The sequence below is a fragment of the Euwallacea similis genome, chromosome 29, assembly GCF_039881205.1.
Source record: "Euwallacea similis isolate ESF13 chromosome 29, ESF131.1, whole genome shotgun sequence".
NCBI lineage: Eukaryota > Metazoa > Arthropoda > Insecta > Coleoptera > Curculionidae > Euwallacea > Euwallacea similis.
In genome coordinates this window covers 173223-194407 of record NC_089637.1, presented here as the reverse complement: position 1 = coordinate 194407, position 21185 = coordinate 173223, and the positions used below count along the sequence as shown (strand labels likewise).

General features: G+C 32.0%; 1 protein-coding gene across 4 annotated transcripts in view; it reads left to right on the top strand.

The window, feature by feature from the left end:
- Pde8 (phosphodiesterase 8) overlaps positions 1–21185 on the top strand; it is a 145984-nt gene that overhangs the window by 15142 nt on the left and 109657 nt on the right. For 2 of the 4 annotated variants that reach the window (XM_066403530.1, XM_066403531.1), the window contains exon 1: positions 16136–16571. Coding sequence is in view for 1 of the 4 variants with exons in the window: in XM_066403529.1 (XP_066259626.1) it covers positions 537–705; positions 5841–5891 (220 nt within the window). In the remaining 3 variants the exon portion in view is untranslated. Of the gene's footprint in view, positions 1–486; positions 706–5840; positions 5892–16135; positions 16572–21185 lie in introns of those variants that run through there. The other 2 variants (XM_066403529.1, XM_066403533.1) reach the window with 2 other exon arrangements.

Here is a 21185-nt window from a genome sequence, read left to right as displayed (position 1 = left end):
TACCAAAAAGTACCATAAAACCGTAGTCATGGCTCGCTGTATTATAGCAATTACGCATTCACCATATTGTCAAGAGTTGTTTCAAGTTTAGATTAGGCATCATTACTTAAAATTTAATTTTTATGAAATTTCTTATATATTAATTTGTATTAAAGTCGTCATTTTCAGCCTAAAATATGCCAATTTAAAGAACAAAAATCACCACTGCAAGGGCAATTCTAGTATATCCATTTATTTGAACTTTTGCAACTAGTATAAAATAAAAGTAAAAATTAAATACCTGAATAATTTATTTTTTATTTCTCTGTTATCTACTACATAATTTACATCCACTTAGGTATCTGTTAAAAGTAAATTAGTTTGGAAAATTATGTAAGCATTTACTTTGGTAATGTTATTTTTGCAGTAAATGCAACGATTTTACAAAACATGGTAAATACCGTTATTATGTTAAAAAAAATCCAAACAATTTTTTTTTGCTTTCAGTGTATACAATAACCTGGCGAGAGTGAGGGTAATAGTGTAAAGGGGCTGGCATGGGCTGCTCCCCCAGCGCTCTGCTGGAGCAGATCCACAAGGGCAGTTCTGCCAGCCTTGACAAAGTTGAGAAATGTGCAAATTTCAAGAAGACTTCGCTGACCAACAGTGTGACTACTTCTACATCGCCCACCACCACTATTGTACAGGTTAACAACATGGCCAGAGGTAAGATACAAATCGATGAGTAAACCCCAAACCACTGACAGAAATGTGATGTAAAAATTAAAATAATATTCAAAACTGTATACAAATGTGAACAATGTCTAGATATGCAGGAAAATATAGCAAATAAGTGAAAATATAAAGAATATCGAGGAATGTATCAAGATATTAAAAAATATGAATACATTTTTGCCACAACACACCGTATATATCACCAATATTGCCTAGATGATCAGTACCTCTTGTTTTAATTTCATCAGTATGTTTTTTTTCAATTACAAATGAGTCTAGGAGCTTGCTTTTGTTGAATATCATTGAGTAGATACTTTAGAATCTTGTTTTTCTACAGAACAAAAAGGTATTAAATTCTTGAAACTTGTTTTTAAGGAGTAATTTTCTTAAATACTATACATACCTTGATATTAAGAATTGTTAAGTCACTTTTTCGCCTGATTGGAATATTTATGAAATTATGGAAATTTATATGCATAAAAACAATTTGACAGTATTAAATTCTATAAAGTTTTCTCTAAACAGTAGGTTTCTTAATACGTTTGTTCTAGATTTGGAATTGTTACGTAACTGTTTTTGTTCGATCCGATTTGAATATTTATAAAATTATATCGATTAATCATAAAGCGTATTAATTTAACAGCTCATAGGAACAAAATCCTCAATTTGGCAAGAATCAAATTCTGGAAAATCGACCCCCCACAACAGTATATGTACCTATTATTGGATGAGGATATAATGAAGGCTATCATCCCTGATGGAGAAATTTGCATTATGAGCAAAGCAATCGGCGCAAATCTCCATCATTATATGCGAACATAATACTATACTTTGCACACGACTAAACATTCGCGCTCTCTGCAAATTAACTAAAATTCCCTTTAAATAATTTCGTCTTAAAAAGTCATTGATGTTTATTTATTGCGCGAAATCGCAATGCAAAAACAGGGTACAATTAAATTAATTTTCTTGCTCTTTCAAGAAATTTCTAGTCTGCTGATTTCCTTCTAGGGTTTTACTGCTTTACACAAAATTTATTTTGAGTACTATTTTTACCGGATTAGGCTATAAGTTACTTACCCCAGTGTTCGCCGCATATCCACAAATCTAGCCTATGTCAAAACGTGGTTTAATTTGGCACTTTTATATAGAAAATTGTTATTTCAAGCACCGTTTAAGCCAGTGCGCTTACGGAGAATAGAAGGGTAAAAAGTTACGAATAAAATATGTAATATTTCGATATTACTCAGTTGGTGCCTGTGTTGTCGCCACGTGCAAACTTCATATTTAAGATCTACTGACACTTGAAACTTGAAGCTTGCTTACCAAATACTCCGGTGACCGTTATGTATATGAGAATTTTATAAGGTCTATTCCGGAGGGAGATCTATTTGCGGAAACTTGGCATATTTCGTTACTAATAGAATATCTTCTAAGAAACAAATGCCATCGAACGTGAATAATGGAAGTCATCAACTCATCAAGAGCGCTCGATAGAATTCATTGTGGATATTATGGCTTTATTATGTTTGCGTTTACAAACAGATGTATCATTACTATATTCTTATACAGCCATGAATAAAGGTACACTACTGAGTTTGAATGAGCTATTTGAACCATTTTTGCCAACAAAAGCCTTGTTTATATAATTGTTCATCGATGTACAAGTTTTGCATTAAGGTATCAGTAATGGAAAAAAAGGTTAAATTCACAAAGTTTCATGTTTGTTCACAAATTTTTAGCGCTGTCAAGTTGACCAAATGAGCTTAATAAATCTGTCAAAATAACATCAATTTTGCTGTTTCTAATAAGAATAAATTTTATGTTTTTATTTTGTATATCTCAAAATAATTGTATAATTTTTCAAAATTAGCCTTAATGCGTTAACAAATAATAACAAAATAATTTATGCTGCATTTTATTTCTCTATTTATTATAGTTTGTTCAATATTTGAATTAAAAAAAAACTTTGTTTTTTATGCTCGGTCTAACTTGAATGCGATTGGGCTCGGACAATTTTGTAAATTGACTTCAAAATATCGGTGTTTTTACTGCTTGTGAATTCCAAATTTCACCTGTAAGTGCAACTGATGAATATGTATTACCATGACACTGAAGCGCATGAAAACGGGGTAATTTTATGTGTTGAATAGGATTGAAATGAAAAAGCGTTGTGGAGGAAAACGTGGCATAAAGTCGCTGTGTTGTTGGCACTAACTACAGCTATTGTTAAACTAATTTGCCTCTAACTCGATTGCTGACTTCGTTAAAACTCAACTCCGAGCTTATTTAGGCTTCGGCTGCAAAATGTTGAGAGGATTTGCGCTCAAATTGGGCGTGTATTAATTAGGCTTCTAAGCAATATATGGTGGTATGAAATATTTGCGCTCTTTCATGTCTGTGGGGAATGTGTCATAGTGCCAATCACGAAAATTTCATCCCACGCAACAGTATTTTGAAGCCTATACACATCTCCGGAAAATAAGATTCTCCCTTGACACTATCGACAACAAAATTCTCATATAAAAACATTTAAAAGCAAAGTTTCAAGCGTCAGAGAAACTTCTGTATTATTTATCTTCTGATGCTTTTAGCTGATACCCACCAAACCAAATTCCATCTTCTTTTTTTTGAATGATGGCTTTAATAATCCAAGCCGAATATCGACTTGGTGCAGGGTTAAAAGCCCAAAGTGGAATTTAAAATTTCGTTATGTTAAGGAACCGGAAATTTAGAGTTGTTTTTGGAATTGCCTGGAAATGTGCGTATTTCGTATCTTCCGCGTTGTTTTTAGAGGTGCGTGGAAGTGATATTAAATTTTCCAATCCAGGTGCTTGCAAGAAAATCGGCTGGATATAGCCTATTTCGAAATACGGTCCTTAGGGGAATTTGGGTGTGTTCTACAGTAACAGGATTTCAGTGGGAAAATGCATAATAGAACACTGCATGTCGCACAGTGAGTATGTTGAAATTGGAAAGCAAATTTGAATCCAATTTTGAATTTCGGATCTTCTAAAATGAACACGTGAAATCCCTTCATTAATAATTTATTGGTAAATAGTTTTTTTAGGAGATTTATTCATTTTAAATAAAGGTTCGTTAACTGTTTCATCAGCACTAATTTATGACTTACATTCTGCAAATTTCTGTTATAAATTTCATGTCAGCGTTAGCATTAAAATCTTTGGTGACTGCAAATTCCATTCATGTTCCTGTTATGTAATTAAATATTTGCAGTAGGTGCAGTGTTTGCTGCAGATTAGTTTAATAAGTCGTATGTTGAACTAAATGATCCGAGATAAGTGGATGACTTTGCCAAGAATTAAATTACACATTCAAGTTTTGTTAGATGATGATTTTTGTTGTCTTATTTCCATAGATTTGACTCGTGCGAATGCAAAGGCAGTTACAAATTATTTTGCCAGGTGTGGAGCACTATGACACACATTAGGATAATAATACATTTCTCTTATATTTCACACAATTTGCATGTTTAGCATATGAAATATACTTTACAGATATGTACGTTTTTTGAAAATTTTCTTTAGGTACTAGATGCTCTAAAACTGATATTATATTGAAAATTAGTCTTTAACTAAGTTTAGAGAACCAAAGAAAATGATATTTTAAGTCAAGAATTTTTTTCGTTTGTCAAGAGCCGTTTTTTTTATTTGAACATAAATTCATTTATTATTGAAAAGCGAGGTATAGAAATATGAGCCTTTCAAAAAAAACACGTTTCTGCCCCTTCGCCGCATATCACCTTTTTATATGGATTTTTAAAACTTTTCAAACTTTACTAACACCCCATTCCGGTGTATCGAATTAAAAAAAACATTTTAAAAATGACAAGGAAGTTTGGAGTTGTAACTTAATTAGCTTTGCCCATGAAAACGCCTTTTTGTATTGTTTGTTCACCTGGAGCAGAGTGGGAAAAAGTTGAGAGGCATGATGTCAAATTTAAATTGCCTTTAAAAAACACTTCATGATAGGAAGATGGAGCAGTAGCTCATTTCGCCTCTATTCTTTTCCTCTTTATTATTTTTCTTAAAATTAGTTTGAGCATTTAATTCAAATACTCAACTAATCTGTCATAATCCCTGACTTATCCATTGTTAGAAAACTGGGGCTTTTTATTTACCTATACCAGCACCTAACGTCAGTATTGACCTAACCAAAATCAGTTAGAGGGGTTCCGATATAGTTAGAAAGAATAGAGTTATAAGACAAGATGCCTTCTTTAACTCGCACAGTGATCATTTACATAAAAATTGAATGCTAAAAAAACAAAAATTGCTTCCTGTGTATTAACAAATTTCAACAATTACAATATTTCTATTTACCTACTATATAATTCTAAATTTTGAAAAATTGCATTTTATTTTGAACCTATTTGTATTAAAATGCCATATGCACCCATATAGTGTTTTTTTTTTTTAATTTTAAATACTTACAGTCTGTGATGATTTACAAACAACAACAAAAAAAAATTTACAGTCTCTATATCAAGAAATAGGTTAGTTTTTTTTAAATCTATTTATTCCATATGTTGACTATGATTTACATTTGAAAACCAAATCTCACTTCTTGCTTAATTAATTTTTTATATTGTTATCGTGTACTTTGTAAATTTATGCACATTTTTATTTTCTATCTATTTGTAATAATCAAATACAATCGATGAAATAGTTGTAAAGGAAATTCGTTTGCAAATTTACATTTTGTAAGCGCCGTAAAAAAACGCTAAAAATCCGAAACTTAAACTGGTATTTTAGAGCAGCGTTTCAGTCTAATTCAACACAATTTTCAGACAATGGAGGCAGGGTATACATTTCATATTGAAAATTAGATTTGATTCATCATCATATTTCATTAACCAGCCCACAAAGACTCATAAAATCGAAAATGCAACTCTGGATTTAATATAATACGTGCTTTCCACAAACTTGTGGACATATTTAATGTATATGTTAGTATTACTTGATCGAATACAAATTGTCACCTTACATGTATCAAATTTAGAAAACTTTTTATATTATTTTATTTATCAACCCCATTATAATTTAATTTTTCAGCGTTGCAACTTTCTTGTAAATTCTTATCATGACTTGATGTATTTGTTTCAGGAACTAAACGAGGAAAACTTCTCAGCATGCCCTTCAACCCCTTCAGAGGAGGTAAATCTTACCAATAAGTTTGTGATTTTATAATAAAATTTCAACATCTGTAGTTTTTTCAGCTGTTTTATACCGTTTTCCCTTTGAATTGAACCTACTAAAAACAAACACGTCAACGATTTTTAATTTAAACGGAAATTGCCTGCGATCCAAAGTGCACTAGAACAGGCAATTTTCGGTAAAAAATTCCGAGCGTTGCCTTCATTGTGAGTTAAATATTTCCTGGCTGTGTACAAATTTGCAATCAAATAGGATGAAATGAACCATGAAGAATCACGTTTTGTTACCAATGAACCTAATTTATAAAAATTGTCAAAATTTTGGGCTTCGTACCATAAATTACACGTCATAAAAATGAATTAAAATTCGTGTCTAAAGCTTTTTAATATTTTAAACTGATTATTAAGGCAAGAGACGTTTTGTAATTATTATTGTTGTTAAACGGAAAATTTCCATAAAGATTCTTTTGCATGCTAAGGCACATTTAATTGTGTTGACACAACTCCGAGCCTCCCACTTAGAACATTTATGAAGGAAAACATTTTTTATCCTTCTGAGATATTCTCTATTGTATTTTTATTACAATGAAGACAAAAATGGTATTTTTTGGATAAAAACAACGTTGTTGACTCTCCTCTTATTCTTATAAAATTGAAATATTATGTTATCGTACGTAATACATATTTGTATCCCAATCACGATCATTCTGGTTAGACAAAAGACCTGATTAATACCATTTAAATTGAGGAAATTTGCACCGGACGTAGGTCTCAAGTCGCAAACAGCCAGGTCAAAGGGGGAAAATTACGTGAACTTAATACCATAAATTCCTGCCATTGTTGCCCGTAAATGTTGTTCGTTAATGTGACTAATAACGAGCTTTTGCTTGAACACCTGGATTTAGAGGTTGAAGGTCCGTCCTGTGGAATTTTGAATTAGTTTGGGATATTTATCCAACAGGATAAATTTATGGGAGGCCATTTATCAAACTTGGTTTTAGGAATCTTGAGTGATATTCATAAAGATGAAAAAATGTCCTTTATTTTAGTGTGTATTTAGGTTTTAATTCCGGTTTCTTTCAGTTCTCAGAAAAGGCCTTATTTTGTATTTTCTTATATGTATGTATACAGGGTGATTCACGTAACTGTTTCATTAGAAACTTTTGTACTTGTAACAAATCTAAATTTTTCATATTTGGGAGTTAAACTAATATAGATACACTCTCCTTTTTAAAAATATTTTGAAGGTCATATCACTTCCGGTTATACCGGAAGTTGAGGTCAACTTCCTTATTTCAAATAGAACACCCAGTATATTTTTGCATTTTTAGAATCTAGTGATTAAGCTGATTAAATTCTTATTAGATATTCCTATACCTAAACCTAACCGTTTTAAAGATATTTTGGTTTTAAAAAAAAAATCTATTTAAAACACCATTTCTATAAAATTTCAAATTCTCAGCTATTATTGAAGTTGGCTTTACGAAAATTTGCTGACATGTTAACTAGATATGGTAGATTAGGTTAATGTGAAAAGTTTTTATAAATATCATACAGGGTATCCAAAAAACACGTCATATTTAAAGAACTTTGATGGCAAAAAAGTCGCTTATTTTAAATGGAACACCCCATATATTTTTATATGTCTAGAATCTAAATTTAATTCTGAATTGATTACTATTAAGCATCCCTATACCTAAAATTAACGCTTTTGCTCTAATTTGCAATTTTTTAACATTGTACGATAATAATTGTACAATATTAATTGTACATACAGGGCTGCTTCCTGTAACATGCGTTAAACTGCTGAGCGAACTTATTAAATTGATAATTATATTAACGCATTTTACAGGAAGCAGCCATGTTCTTTTCAAAGCCAACTAAGATACTTAGAATTATTATTGTACAATATTAAAAAATCGCAAATTAGAGCAAAAGCGTTAATTTTAGTTATAGGGATGCTTAATAATAATCGATTCAGAATTAAATTTAGATTCTAGACATATGAAAATATATGGGGTGTTCCATTTGAAATAAGCGACTTTTTTGCCACCAAAGTTCTTTAAATATGACGTGTTTTTTTGGATACCCTGTATGATATTTATAAAAACTTTTCACATTAGCCTAATCTACCATACCTAGTTAACATGTCAGCAAATTTTCGTAAAGCCAGCTTCAATAATAGCTGAGAATTTAAAATTTTATATAAATGGTGTTTTGAAAAGATTTTTCTTTTAAACTAAAATATCTTTAAAACGGTTAGGTTTAGGTATAGGAGTACCTAATAAGAATTTAATTAGCTTAATCACTAAATTCCAAAAATGCAAAAATATACTGGGTGTTCTATTTGAAATAAGGAAGTTGACCTCAACTTCCAGTATAACCGGAAGTGATATGACCTTCAAAATATTTTAAAAACGTAGAGGGTATCTATATTAGTTTAACCCCCAAATATGAAAAATTTAGATTTGTTACAAGTACAAAAGTTTCTAATGAAACAGTTACGTGAATCACCCTGTATATATACTTACCGTGCATTATGCGGTGTTTTAATATTTTGTAAATTCTAGGTACATCATCTCGTTTTTTTTAATTAAAAAATTAAAATAACTGATACTGAGTGATCATCTATCCACACAAATTCATTTTAAGCTGGATGGAAAAATTTAATTTTCAAATTTAATTTGCTTTAAACTTTCCAACCCTGTTGGGATTCTAAAAACTCAACATCAATGAAAGTTTGAACATTCGCTGGACGAGACCGAGAAAATGTGTGTATTCAAGTTTCTAAACTTTTTTTAATTGTTCTCACAATAAATTGTAACGATTTAATTTAAATGGTCTCTATTTAGTGTTTAAATAACTTTTTGTTTTAATAAAAAAATCGTTTTTTTTATTATGCTTCAGACTTTTTTTTCACTTAATTAGATTAATTAGTCTCACTCAAAGCCAGCTAAGAAGAGGAATATGGTTTTTACTTCAATTCTGCCTTTGAGTTTGGTTTTAACGTTTTATGTGATTCGGACTTTGAAGCGAGCTAATGTTTTTATTATTGTTTTTTCTTTTTAGTAGCCACAACTTTGTTCTATTGATTCATCACTGTTCGATCGTTATCTGAGTTTTCAATCTTATTAAATTTCAACAATATCACTGGAATTCTGCTATCTTTTTTTAAACCCAGTTCGTTTGTCTTTCAGATCCTAAGCTCTAGATTCTCAGATATTTTGCCTTTATTGAGGTCCACCGCACAACAGAGGGTTTTTGTAAGCAATAAAATAAATGGAGAAGAAGTAAAAATGAAATTCCCCTTTTAACAAATTGTGGAGCCTTCATTCAGATATCCAAGCAAACTCGTATCAGATGTTGGATCAGAAAAAGTTTAAAAAATCCGGCCACCAACTTTTACGTCCTAACTGTATATATTCAACTAAAATTTCGAGACATAATTTCAGTAACCAAAGAAAACTGATATTAACTTCAATGACAGTTAACACGAATACATATCTTACAAGCAGAACAGATGTAAATTTCACCTTCAGCCAAAGAACGCAATCCACTTGGTAATACAAGACGTAATCGGATGCGATAAATTTAATATTTAAATGCTAATATTCTGACAAGTAAACATATTTTTATGAAGTTATTGCCATCGGAAATCTTGTTCTAAAATTTCTCTCTTTTTGAGAGTTAATTTCACCGCTTTACACTTGTTAAAACTCAGTTCTAATTACATCACGGAATCATCAATCAAACAGTCCGCAAACTTTTTCACTTTGCTAATTTTCACCTTTCTAGGTTTCTCCTATTTTCGTAAAAAATTACTTATTTTAATGGAAAAGCAAATGATCCCGAATTTAGGATTGGTGGTTGCGCTATTTACTTATGGTGAAATTGGACTGGTCAACATTATAGAACAACTTTTCAAAGTCGAACGGAAAGTTTGTTTGAAGTGAAGTAGTTCCCTTTGAGTAAGTTTTAGTTTGATTTTCTCTCTAAATATGGAGAAAATTGTTGGAGGCCTACTCAGAAAAATCAGATATTGGAGTTCAACACGTGTTTCTTAACAATTTGTTAGAAAAGAATAGAGTGAATGCGACGAAAGTTTTGGCTGTCCTCGCTTTCATGGCTATGTTTTTATGTCTAGAGTGATTTCTCTACATTACGGAAAAGCTCGCACTCCAAGTAGATGTCACCTTTTTCATCTTTCTTAATAATCTATGAATCCCAGGGCAATTTTTTGGAAATTCTGTTTGCCTAGATATATTGTACCATGCGCGCGTCTACTGTGCCATAAAATGTCAGTTTATTCCCTCCGATACTTTATGGAATATTCTTGACTTGTCATGAAAATAAGCGAAAAATAAAAGAAAGTTATTTTACTATTATATAATTACTATTGTCTACCCTTTGCAGTTCAACTGGTTGTGAGATAAAGCAAATGTTTTATTTTTCCAATTTTTTACCGTCCTTTATCGTTTATTTTAGAATTAATCAGTGATGTTAAATAAACATTTGGACGAGACTGATACTAACTCGGCAGGACTCGTGTTTGCTCACTGCCATGATGGATTTTTCGGAGAACTAGAGAAAACATCAATACTATGGCTGAATATGGTATAATTTTTAGTTTTTTACGCCTTCCAAATGAATATTTTGCCAATACAATATTTTTCAGTATTTTTGAATAAAGCCAGATCAGAAATTTTGCGAGAATTTTTGTGCTAAACGAGTTTTAAGTAGAACCTGCAACAATTTTGAACCACTCGAATTCTTTTAAATTTTGAAAGTGATTTTCGGGGTTTGCACGGTAATATATTTTAAAATATGAAAAGGGGCCACCAAAGTAAATTGTCGATTGTTCAACTGGCTCTAGTCAATCTAATAAGGTTTTCTATTTTTAAAACTATTTCTGTACAAGTTTTGCACTCGATATTGGAAAGGATATGTTGTAAAGTCTTCGTTACGTCGTGTGAATAATAATGTAAAGAAAATGGAAATCATTTTTTAATTAGAAGCAAAACTGAAAAATTAAGAGTGAAGTCTTAATCATCGGTTCACCGTTGACTTCAGGTTTCTCCTCAGGTATGTCAAATGCCCTGATGGCAGTAAAAGTCAACTATGTATAACTGATGAGGAAGATTTGAGATTATTTTCATTTATGGTATTGAAAATAGGTTTGCTAGTAATGTAGCACAGGTTTTTAATAAAATTTTATCTGATAAAACTATGAAAGAGCAGCGTGTGATAAAACTAGTTAAAAAATTTGAAGGAACGGAATCCATCTATAATAAAATTAATTAGCAACCTAAGGTAACGAGTATCTAATAATTTCAGAAAAGTAGGTACTTGGTTTGCCGATAACTTCAATAATTTTATAAATTCTGATACTTTTAATTATTTTATATCAAAAGGAATTTTGTAAAACAACTCGTACCTCTAACGGTTTTCGACATAATTAAAATTAAGTTTTTCGATGTAATGCCAATATTTTATGAAGCTAAAATATCAATTCGTTAATTGCTTGCTTTCCAACATAAGCGATGAAAACAGCAAAACATCACATAGGTGTCATTTTTGATATCTTTTACTTAACGTTTTATTAACGTTTGAAATATCAATAATTAGTCATAAATATTCTAATGAATAGCTTGTGTTAATATTTTCATGTTTTATGGTCAAATTGTGTTTTACCTTTACAAATGCGAAAAATATGGTTTGTGTTTCCACGTAAACAAATTTTAAAAGTGATCATTCTATTGAAAGCTATCTGGAATTTTATTCTACTAATAAACAACCACATCATCGAACTTTCAAACAACTTTACGACAAATTGAGTGAGACTGGAATTTCATTTAAAACGTGATAATGGAAATCCAACAATTATCACTGTGGATCAAAAGGAAATCTTCGTCTGAATATGAAAGGATCCATGTACCAGTCGTATCTCTAAAGCAGCCGAGATCAGCAATTTATGGTTCCTACGGAAGGAGAAGAGAAAGTTTCCATACTATTTTACGTCTGTTCAAAATTTTTTGCCCAGAGATTTTTAATCCAGAATCGATTTCTTCAGTTTGGTATTCCAGAAACATCATGACCCTTTGTTCTTTAATAAAATATTGTTCACCGATGAGACAAAATTTACAAGGAGAGGTGTGTTTGATTTGAGAAACACCCTCTACATCCTTTAAGAACAAATTCCAATTTTATTAAATCTATGTGACACGAGTTGTAAATCAATAAAAAGAAGCGAACAAAATTAAAAACATTTTAAATCAAACCCCATTAATATTAAAATGTCCCGCGTTCTTTCCATATTCTGCCGCGAAGGTCAGTTCAAGGTGAATACAGATTGCCAGTTAAAAGGCAAAAAAAGATGACGATTCTAAGAACCGGTTATATCCACATTCCACACATTCCACTGCGAAGTGTTTAGCGGAAATTAAAGGGGATGGTCTATTTAATAGCGAGATAGCTCTGAAGAAAGTAGGTGAATGTGCCACCGTAGGTAGGACAGAGTACCAAAACGTTGAGACGAATGCCAGACAAGGATGGCATATGTATAACAACGATCCGACGATTGGTTGTTTGACTCCGACTGTCAGAGGAGAACAATCTTAACCATATATCTATCCTTCTCTAGGTTTTCCAGGTTGTACGACTTATAGAGAGAGATAGGATGACAATATTGGGGTCTTTCTCCTAGATGTCTCTCTCATTCATGCTATCATAACCTCAAACATTTGATTTGATTTTAGTTTAGCTGGAAGACCGTTAATATTACCTTATTTACAACTTAAATGTGTGAAATGTAAGTAAAGATTTATTTTTTACCATTGTAGAAATCAATATTGCTTTACATCATATTAATCAATACAGTTTAATGTTAAGAAACAAAGTAAGTTACTTTAAGGGAGTGGATAACCGCCCCATTATATGCTGGGGAAGAGGTTACAAAACCCAAGAAGTAGTGGTAACTGAACCTGTTGTTGCATTTTCGATTAGTGTTGCGAGTAGGGTGTGAAAAATGCCATTCTTATAACACAGAAAATCCTCATTTAATGCGAGAGCATCACTTTCAACACGAATCTTCAATTAATGTGTAATGTGAGGTTTTAAGAGATATGATTTTGAAACTAGTTGAACTTCCGGCAAAACTGTTTAGCGAACTGTTAGAAAGCAAGTAAAAAGCTTTTTGAAAAATGGGTGATCTCCAGTTTTGGAGGATGTTCCTCTGGCCTTACGACAATATTTTTGACTTATGCAGGATGTATACTTATAAAGGAATTCTTGAATATGAACTTTCCACATTCATGGGTTCGTCGGGGTAGTGAACCCACAGGTGTATCGCGTAGTCCGGGCTTAAACTCATTAGGTTTCTTTTTTGGAAAATGTTTAAGTCATTGACGTACATACAAATCAGTACCTAATAACAGAGAGGCGTTATTGGATAATATTCAAGAAGGTGAAAATACAATCAGAAACCATAATCAAATTCTGTATAAGGGGCGGCAAAATGTATTTTTTTATAATTTAAGACTTTCAAAATGTATTGGTGTAGATGGTCAGTGTTTTGAAAATTTATTTTATTTATTTTTAAAATGTAGATAAACCTCTTAGTCCAACTAAAGATTTTATTGATATCGTTAATGAAGTGCGCGTTAACTGCGGATATCTGGATTGTTTACTAATATGTTATGAACTTGATTGCGTCAAGTAATAGTGAGTTTAAATTTTGTATTTAATTAAATTAAAGTTTTATTGTTTTCACATTTTACCTGGCAGGCGAAATGCATTAAGAAAGAACTATTAGCTGAAGATTGAAAATGCACTTAAATGAAAATATCTCGAAAACTGTAAGTGATACGAGTTTTTTGGGTAATAGCTTTATGACCGTCTAGAATAAAAAGAAACAACTTTTTTATAAGGTATACGTAGCTGAATCACTATTTTTTTATCCGTTACCACGCTATACTGATTTGTACTAGTGTTTCTCAAATACCGTGTATAGTGAAATATCGATATATTTGATTTAAAGTTTTTTTCCAAAAGTTGCTACAAATTTTAAATAACCGTTGAAACCTTTTCTAGAAATAGTTTAATATTTAATTTTCTTTATATTTTCGAGATTTAATTGCATACTTCTGTGGAATCTTGAGGTTTTATTATAATAATTAAAATTGCAAACGTCTTCTTGACTCTGTGATGAGTAGATTGTATTCAAAAGTTTAAATGAAATATTCATAACAAAAGAGGTGGTGCTTTACATTTTCTTAAGATGATTAAGGGAAGAATAAAGGGTAGGGAATATCAATGGAATTCTACTCTGAATGTTGTAAATGGCGGTGATACATTTAAAATTTAGTTCACCCAACATATCATCGTAACAAAAGTAATTCGGTTTTCAATCTTTTTGGCTTCAATTCATTGGTTCGTGTTTATTTAAGTGATTCACATATTTATGAGATTTGAATATTGTTGTACTATAGGGCACACCCTGTAGTACGACATATTGCATATGAACTAGGGCCTTCAAAGATTGCAGCAGAATTACGATTCGAGAGACGAGATCACAGATCTCTAGTGTATGTGACATTTTATTGTCTATAAGCCTTAGATGATGTTTAAGAAGTTGAAACATATCTGTTCACATTTTTGAAAATGTTTTATCTCATTAAATTCAGCAAATCTTTCTGGTTGCTGAAGAACATGGAGACGTCGGCAGGAGGAAGTATTGCGTGCTAAAAGATAAAAGACCATAGTGATTCAACTAAATGTATCTCGCCTAAGAAAGCTTAAATATACCTAATATTATCTGGCGGGCGGGGCGCAGCATGAAAGTAATATTAACAAAAGGTTGAAAATACACATAATAAGATAGATATTTAAAAAACCATTAGGAAAAAGAATTTTTATACAGAATTCTTTTTTTATGTAAACGAGTTTAAAGTATCAGAATTCGTAAAAATGTTGATGTGATTGTCAAAACTGATATTTAATCTCCGTTCACAAAATAAAAACAAATGTTTCAACACCCTGTAGAATGCAAATAAGTAATTTTTGTATAAGGCAAGTTTAGCTGAATCACTTTCTTTTTTCACCTTTTAGGCCTCAATACTCAGGTGTATCATTGTTTCTATATATACCTCAACATGGATAGTGCCATTAAATATTTTAGTTGTGTTAGCTGGAGGATGGAATTCAGCGTACAAACATAGTCTATACTTTTCATTTTTCTTTAACCTTTTTTTGAAACTACTGCATCACACACGAATAGGGTTTCTTGAAGCGGTATTACAATCACATTACAAGGAATATTAATTTTAAAACGTCACGCGGTGCGTCTTTCTTGACGTGACTTTGCTTTTGACCTAATTTTCTGTAGCAGAAAAAATAGTGATGGTCGTTATTTTCGAAATGCAAAGACTAAATGTAGTATCATGGTAACTACCATCCGTAATTTATAATAAAGTTGGCATATACGAGCATGCGAAATAGACTTTCCTTTAATTTTTAATCTATGGGTTTATAAATATAACGGTTATTTCATATACTGTACCTACTTTTATCTATTATTTATTAGGTTTATGGAGTGTGCTCTTAAACTCAAAATACAAAAGCGGTAACTCTAAAACCATCTCCTAAACTACAATATTACGCTCTGGTTACCAGAAACCGTAAAAGGATAAGACTTTTTTTGGTGGTATTACCTCTCTTCCTTTTTAAATAAATATTTCCCACCGACGTTTTCCGTTTCTGATTGAATTTTCTAGCGATGTTGTGTTTATTCGTGAAGACTTACTGCAGTCAAATATTCACGGATATTATGAACATCGATGAGATCTTCGAGAAGAAATATCAATTCACCCCTCTCCTACTAAAATTTCGGAGTTGGCGAAATCGCAAAATGGTTTTTGTTAAACCGCACCCTGAAATTTAATAAATGTATTCTACACGTGTGAGGCAGATTGTCCATTTTGTTTCTAAAAAGGCAAACAATTTAATATTCAAATAGATTCAAAGATAACGAAGGGTAATTTCAAATCGCTTTTATATTGAATTGCTCATATGTTTGTCAGATAATATTCTTTGCCCAATCTGATAACCGGTTTAAATCTACAATTACTCCCAATATAAAAACAATGCCTCGTCAATAACAACACTGTATTGCCCAACTGCTCCATAAACACCACTCCTGCACGCTATACCTTAACACCGGCCTGCGATCCAATCAAGATCTTCATCAGTCAGTACTCGGTACTGCCTGCAGAAAATCACTAGTTCTGACGGTATCACTGCTGGCGGTGTTAAAAGAATCGCGCAGGACTGACGTCACACAGCTGTCTGTGTCAGTTCAGAAACTGTATCTAATCTAGTTATAATATATACCTAAAGTATTTGTTTTGACTAAACACACACACGTTCGCACGTCAAGCCTTAATAACGATTTATTTACTATCTCAACAGACAATGCAGCCCAGAATGCCAACTTTTGTTTATCCTATATCGTCGAGTAAGGTACGAGTGTGTATGTGGTCGTGTTTCGGGAATTTGGTTTGAATATTATTCGAATTGTTATATTTCGGTTTGGAATTCGGTACATACACATGTTCAGTTTTTAAGTGGTACCCAGTAAAGTTCACCAATTGCCCGAGGAATTAGAGCTAAGGAGTGTTTCCTGGGGGTATTGACCACTAGCATCGATTAGGATAAATATTTACACTTCAGTCCTGGTTTGTTACGTTCAGCCTGTTTAATGTTTCAATGATGCGCTTCATGGATTTACGCCATGCACATTGAGTTCTAACTGACCAACGGTCATCGTTACTACCCAATGACGTCAATTTGTAACAGTATAGTCTCCAACAGCCACAATTTGCTTAGATAATAAAGTACACGTCATGCATATGAGTTTCTAATAATTGCCAACTATCATTATTATTGCAAAAAACTTTTATCCAGCCATCCACATCATAATTGATTATTAGTAATTTTCAGTATCTCCGGCAGCAATATTATTAATAGCTGACCCTAGAATTTGAATTGCAATAACGAGAACTGGATAAATCCCGCGTTAACTTTGACATCATCAGATAGATCGACTATTAGATAAAAATACTGAAAATAAATGATATAGATATTCATGTCGATTTCGCAGTTGCTCCATATTATGAACTTTGATCTCAATATAAATAATTGCTCTATTTGGTCATACTTAGGTTTCAGGTAATGCTGGCCAGTTGGTCCGAACTAGTTACCCACATACATGAAGTGCAAATGTAATATGTATTAAACTATAGAATGATGGAATATCAGTGTTGGCATGTTTTGAACGAAGTGAATTTAAAGCTTGATAAAATTGAATGACACTGAGCAGTTTGAGTGATACTTTATGAATGATAACGATTCGGTGCAATACTGGGTGGCTATTACGTTGAATCAATCACTGGCAAATTACAGAGGAGATTTGCGATAGTGTAATTATCGCGATTATTTTCCTTGTCGTCCTAACAATGCTGCAAAAAATGAAATATTTCAATCTTGCGGCCGTACTCCAGGATGTGATTCATTAAATGTTATTTTCAAAAGAACATCGAAAATAAATTCATAATTTTTGACAAATTTACAACTTAAACTGAAAAATGCACTCGTGGTTTTCTTTAATTTAACTTGCATTCGTGCAAACTTCCTAACAATAATTATCGAAATTTTCATTGCACTTATATTGTTCCTATTAATTGTGCGGAATAATTGGGATTTTATTTTGCTTAACACTGTATTTTGAGGAGTTTCATGTCCTTCCATTTCAGTCTCCATTAATATCTAAGAATATTTTTTAAATGTGATTTTCACCACTTTTTTCGGTTGTAACTGGGTTTAGATGATTTTTAAGACCATAATATTGTTGTTATGATAATAATAATAATAACTCTGTTTTGAATACATTAGAAAAAAGGGGAATTGAGAGTTCATAAGGTTGGTGTATTGGATCTATTAAATTTGGTGGCTTGTCCCAAATCATGAAATTAAGTCGTTGTCAATCCTTTATTCAAAAATTTGACCTCGGCGAAAAACGTTTTCAATCGATCTCCAACTTACTAATTTTCGGTGTTCTTTAGAAAATTTTTCTCAGAAACCAAGCAGGCACAGGAGTTTTTATTTTAGCTACAACACCCCAATGAGTACGTACTAATCATGAAGATAATTATGTCTGAAATCCCTAAACTTCCGAGTAATACGGAGTACAGTTGATAAACTTAGATAATTAATTGAAAATATTCTGAATTTGATTAATTAGCTTTCTCGCTTAGAATTCTAAAGTAAAGAGAAGAATAATTACGTAGTAAGTCCCGCCATTTTTTGAGGTAGGAATTTTAATTCTTTTGTAATTACTAGTTAATTGCTTTGCCGTTGAAAATTCAATGATTTCATACATTATTTATGTACCTAGAAGATCAGTGGAGTTAGATTATAAAGCAGAGATTAACGCACTATTTTACTGCTAGTATGGTGCTTAAAGTGACATCAATAACACTGATAAAGTTGATCCTTATTGATCTGTCATAATAAAGTAGTAGTTGCGTGTTTTTATCTTGAATTATGAAATATGTATTAAATAATAAGTACTATCTAAAGGGTTTGCCTACAAATTATTTATACCTTTTCTAAAAAAAGACACATCAGAGGTATTTACAGGAACGTTTTACCGGAACTCTGATTTAGGTCAACTTATTTTCTTCCAAGGCCAATCCTGAGAAATTTAATTTAATGCAATTTCAAAGTCAATGTTTATGATTTAGTTTTTTGTCACTTCAATTACGGCAGTTTTCTCAAACATACAGATAATTATTTACTCATTTTCAAAAAGAGTGTGCTAATTAATATTGTTTGGTCCCAACAAAAAATAACCGAGAAGTGTTAAAAAGTGTAAACTCTAATTGGAAAATGCTAATTTGTCTTAAACTTATGTGAGAAAAGGCGCAATGGTCCAAACAAGGCACAGAAAGCGACAAAGATAAGAACGTCGAAGAGGATATTAAAATGCCATGAATTTAAATCGCCTGTCCTTGTATGTACTTTACACTTGTAAAGCTCGGTAAAAACCATACCATTTCCATAGCAGATACATTTTTTTAATTTCTAGTCTTTTTTGAAATTTGCTTCTAGATATTACAGTAGTGTGTATACTAGCGGTGTTTCACGTTTATAATTGAAGGTGGAAGAAGTGTAAATTTGCAGTAAACATATACAAAAGTTTGGCAAATGTGAGTTCTATCCGTCAAATCTATTAGGAGCTAAACTTATAATAAACTATAAATTACGAACAATTTTCGCAATTTCCTACGAATATAAATCTTAAAGCAAGCCCACCTCAATTTGGCAAACTGTGAAATCTCGTGCATGTTGCAACGAAATTTCATTAGTTGCTGCATTACACGAAAGGAAAATACTTACTATACATTTAAAGTTGGGATAATAAATTGTCCTGAAACATGAATCAGGAAGCTTGCAATTTTCATTAAAAATGTAAAGTGAGTCCGGGGCTGACAAGGAACGGACGTGTTTGAGTCGAGAAATCTTCTATTCTCTGCTATGTAATGAGTATTTCAAGAGATGCAAATTTGGGGATTCGAATATAATGCTCTTACAACGAGGTGAAACGTGAACTTTCCGTCGTCTGTGGAAATTCAAAGAAGAAAAGGTAGAATTCATCTTGCAAGCAGCTTTGAATGTTCTTATTGCAATAACTCTTAATATCTCTGCAATTTTGTGTTTTGGCTCTGTTTTATTAAATTTTTATGATCTAAATTAATATTTTCAATTTAATTGTTGATGATTAAGTTGTTCGAAGAAAATTTTAAGTCGAATTGGGAATGAATCAGATTTCAGAAACTAATACCAATTTTTGGTAACAATTAAGTTATGCGTGAGAATTCATAATATAGGAAACCAAGATCTATTGATTAGGCTGAGACGCAACCTAACGCCAATGGTCGAAATGCATATTGCACGATTTAGAAATAACAGAATTTCCTTTATCCTTAATATAAAGTACGTGCACCGGTATTACGTTCCAGCAAGGGACCCAGCTGATGCTGATAATCTCCAGGGTGATAGATGTTTTTTGGTGAGGCCCCCATTTATTTTTCCTACGGGCGTGCGGTAAATTGGTTTTACCGCGTGCATTTGCGAGTTGAAAATAACGTTTTACGGCGCGTGTGCGCTAAACATTTCGATGACACTATAAAAAAGTGACGTGTGCTTACGTTAAAAATGGGCAAAAATTCTTGCTGGGTCATCTGCCCAGCAAGAATTTCTTTTGATTTTCAGTGTTTCAACTCATCTTCTTCCTCACTAATCGAACCAATTTTGATTCCCGCTTTAACCGCATATTGTGCCACGATTAAACAAAAGACGTTTTGGAATATTCATATGCAAATTCTTACAACTAAACTTGCGGTGTTTGGAAAAATATAATTAATCAAACTAAGCTTTACCTATCAGTGGCAGCAGTAACAACAAACAATGGCTGCTGATTACGTATTGTGTACGTCGTGCTATGATCATTATTCAGATAAACGTTTACGACCTAAATTCCCGTTATTGTCTAAGGTTGATGCTCCAAATATTTCATTAAATCCTTTCTGAATATGCAGAAATGTTATTTAAATTGTCATTTATGTGAGCGACGTATAACCTTGAAAATATACAGGGAATCCAGGATAGAGATGTCTAAAGCAATCCATACATCACATTTCAACTTCCTAGTTTTTTTGCATAGTCTTCATAGCAAACTTCAAAGATGCTTTACTTTTTCATGAAAGAACGAATAATGCTTAAAATCGCACTATTCATTGTTGAAAACTTAAAAACGAAATTGGTTGAAACATTTTCAAATTCAATGTGGCTCTCATCAGAAAGATCATTTGCCGCTTTATTTTATCTATTTTAACTAATGTGGAGAATTTTATAACAGATTTTCATTCCCATACATAAAAGTGTTTATATTGTATTATAAAACCAAGTGCTTAATTGAAATCTTCAATAGCTTTGGTGAGAACACTCTGCTCGGGTCCAAATGATGAAGATAGGCACCAATATGCAACAGCTGAAGAGAAATGGTACCGACTTAAAATTAAACAAATTGAGAACTCGAAAGGTGAAATTCACATCAGGACATATAGATCTTGAAAGCACTGAAATGAATAAAAAAGCGTATAATGCAAAAAAGATCAATCTGGATCAATGACGTGAAAGAAAGGCACGTAGCAATGAAATGATCTATTCAATTAAAATT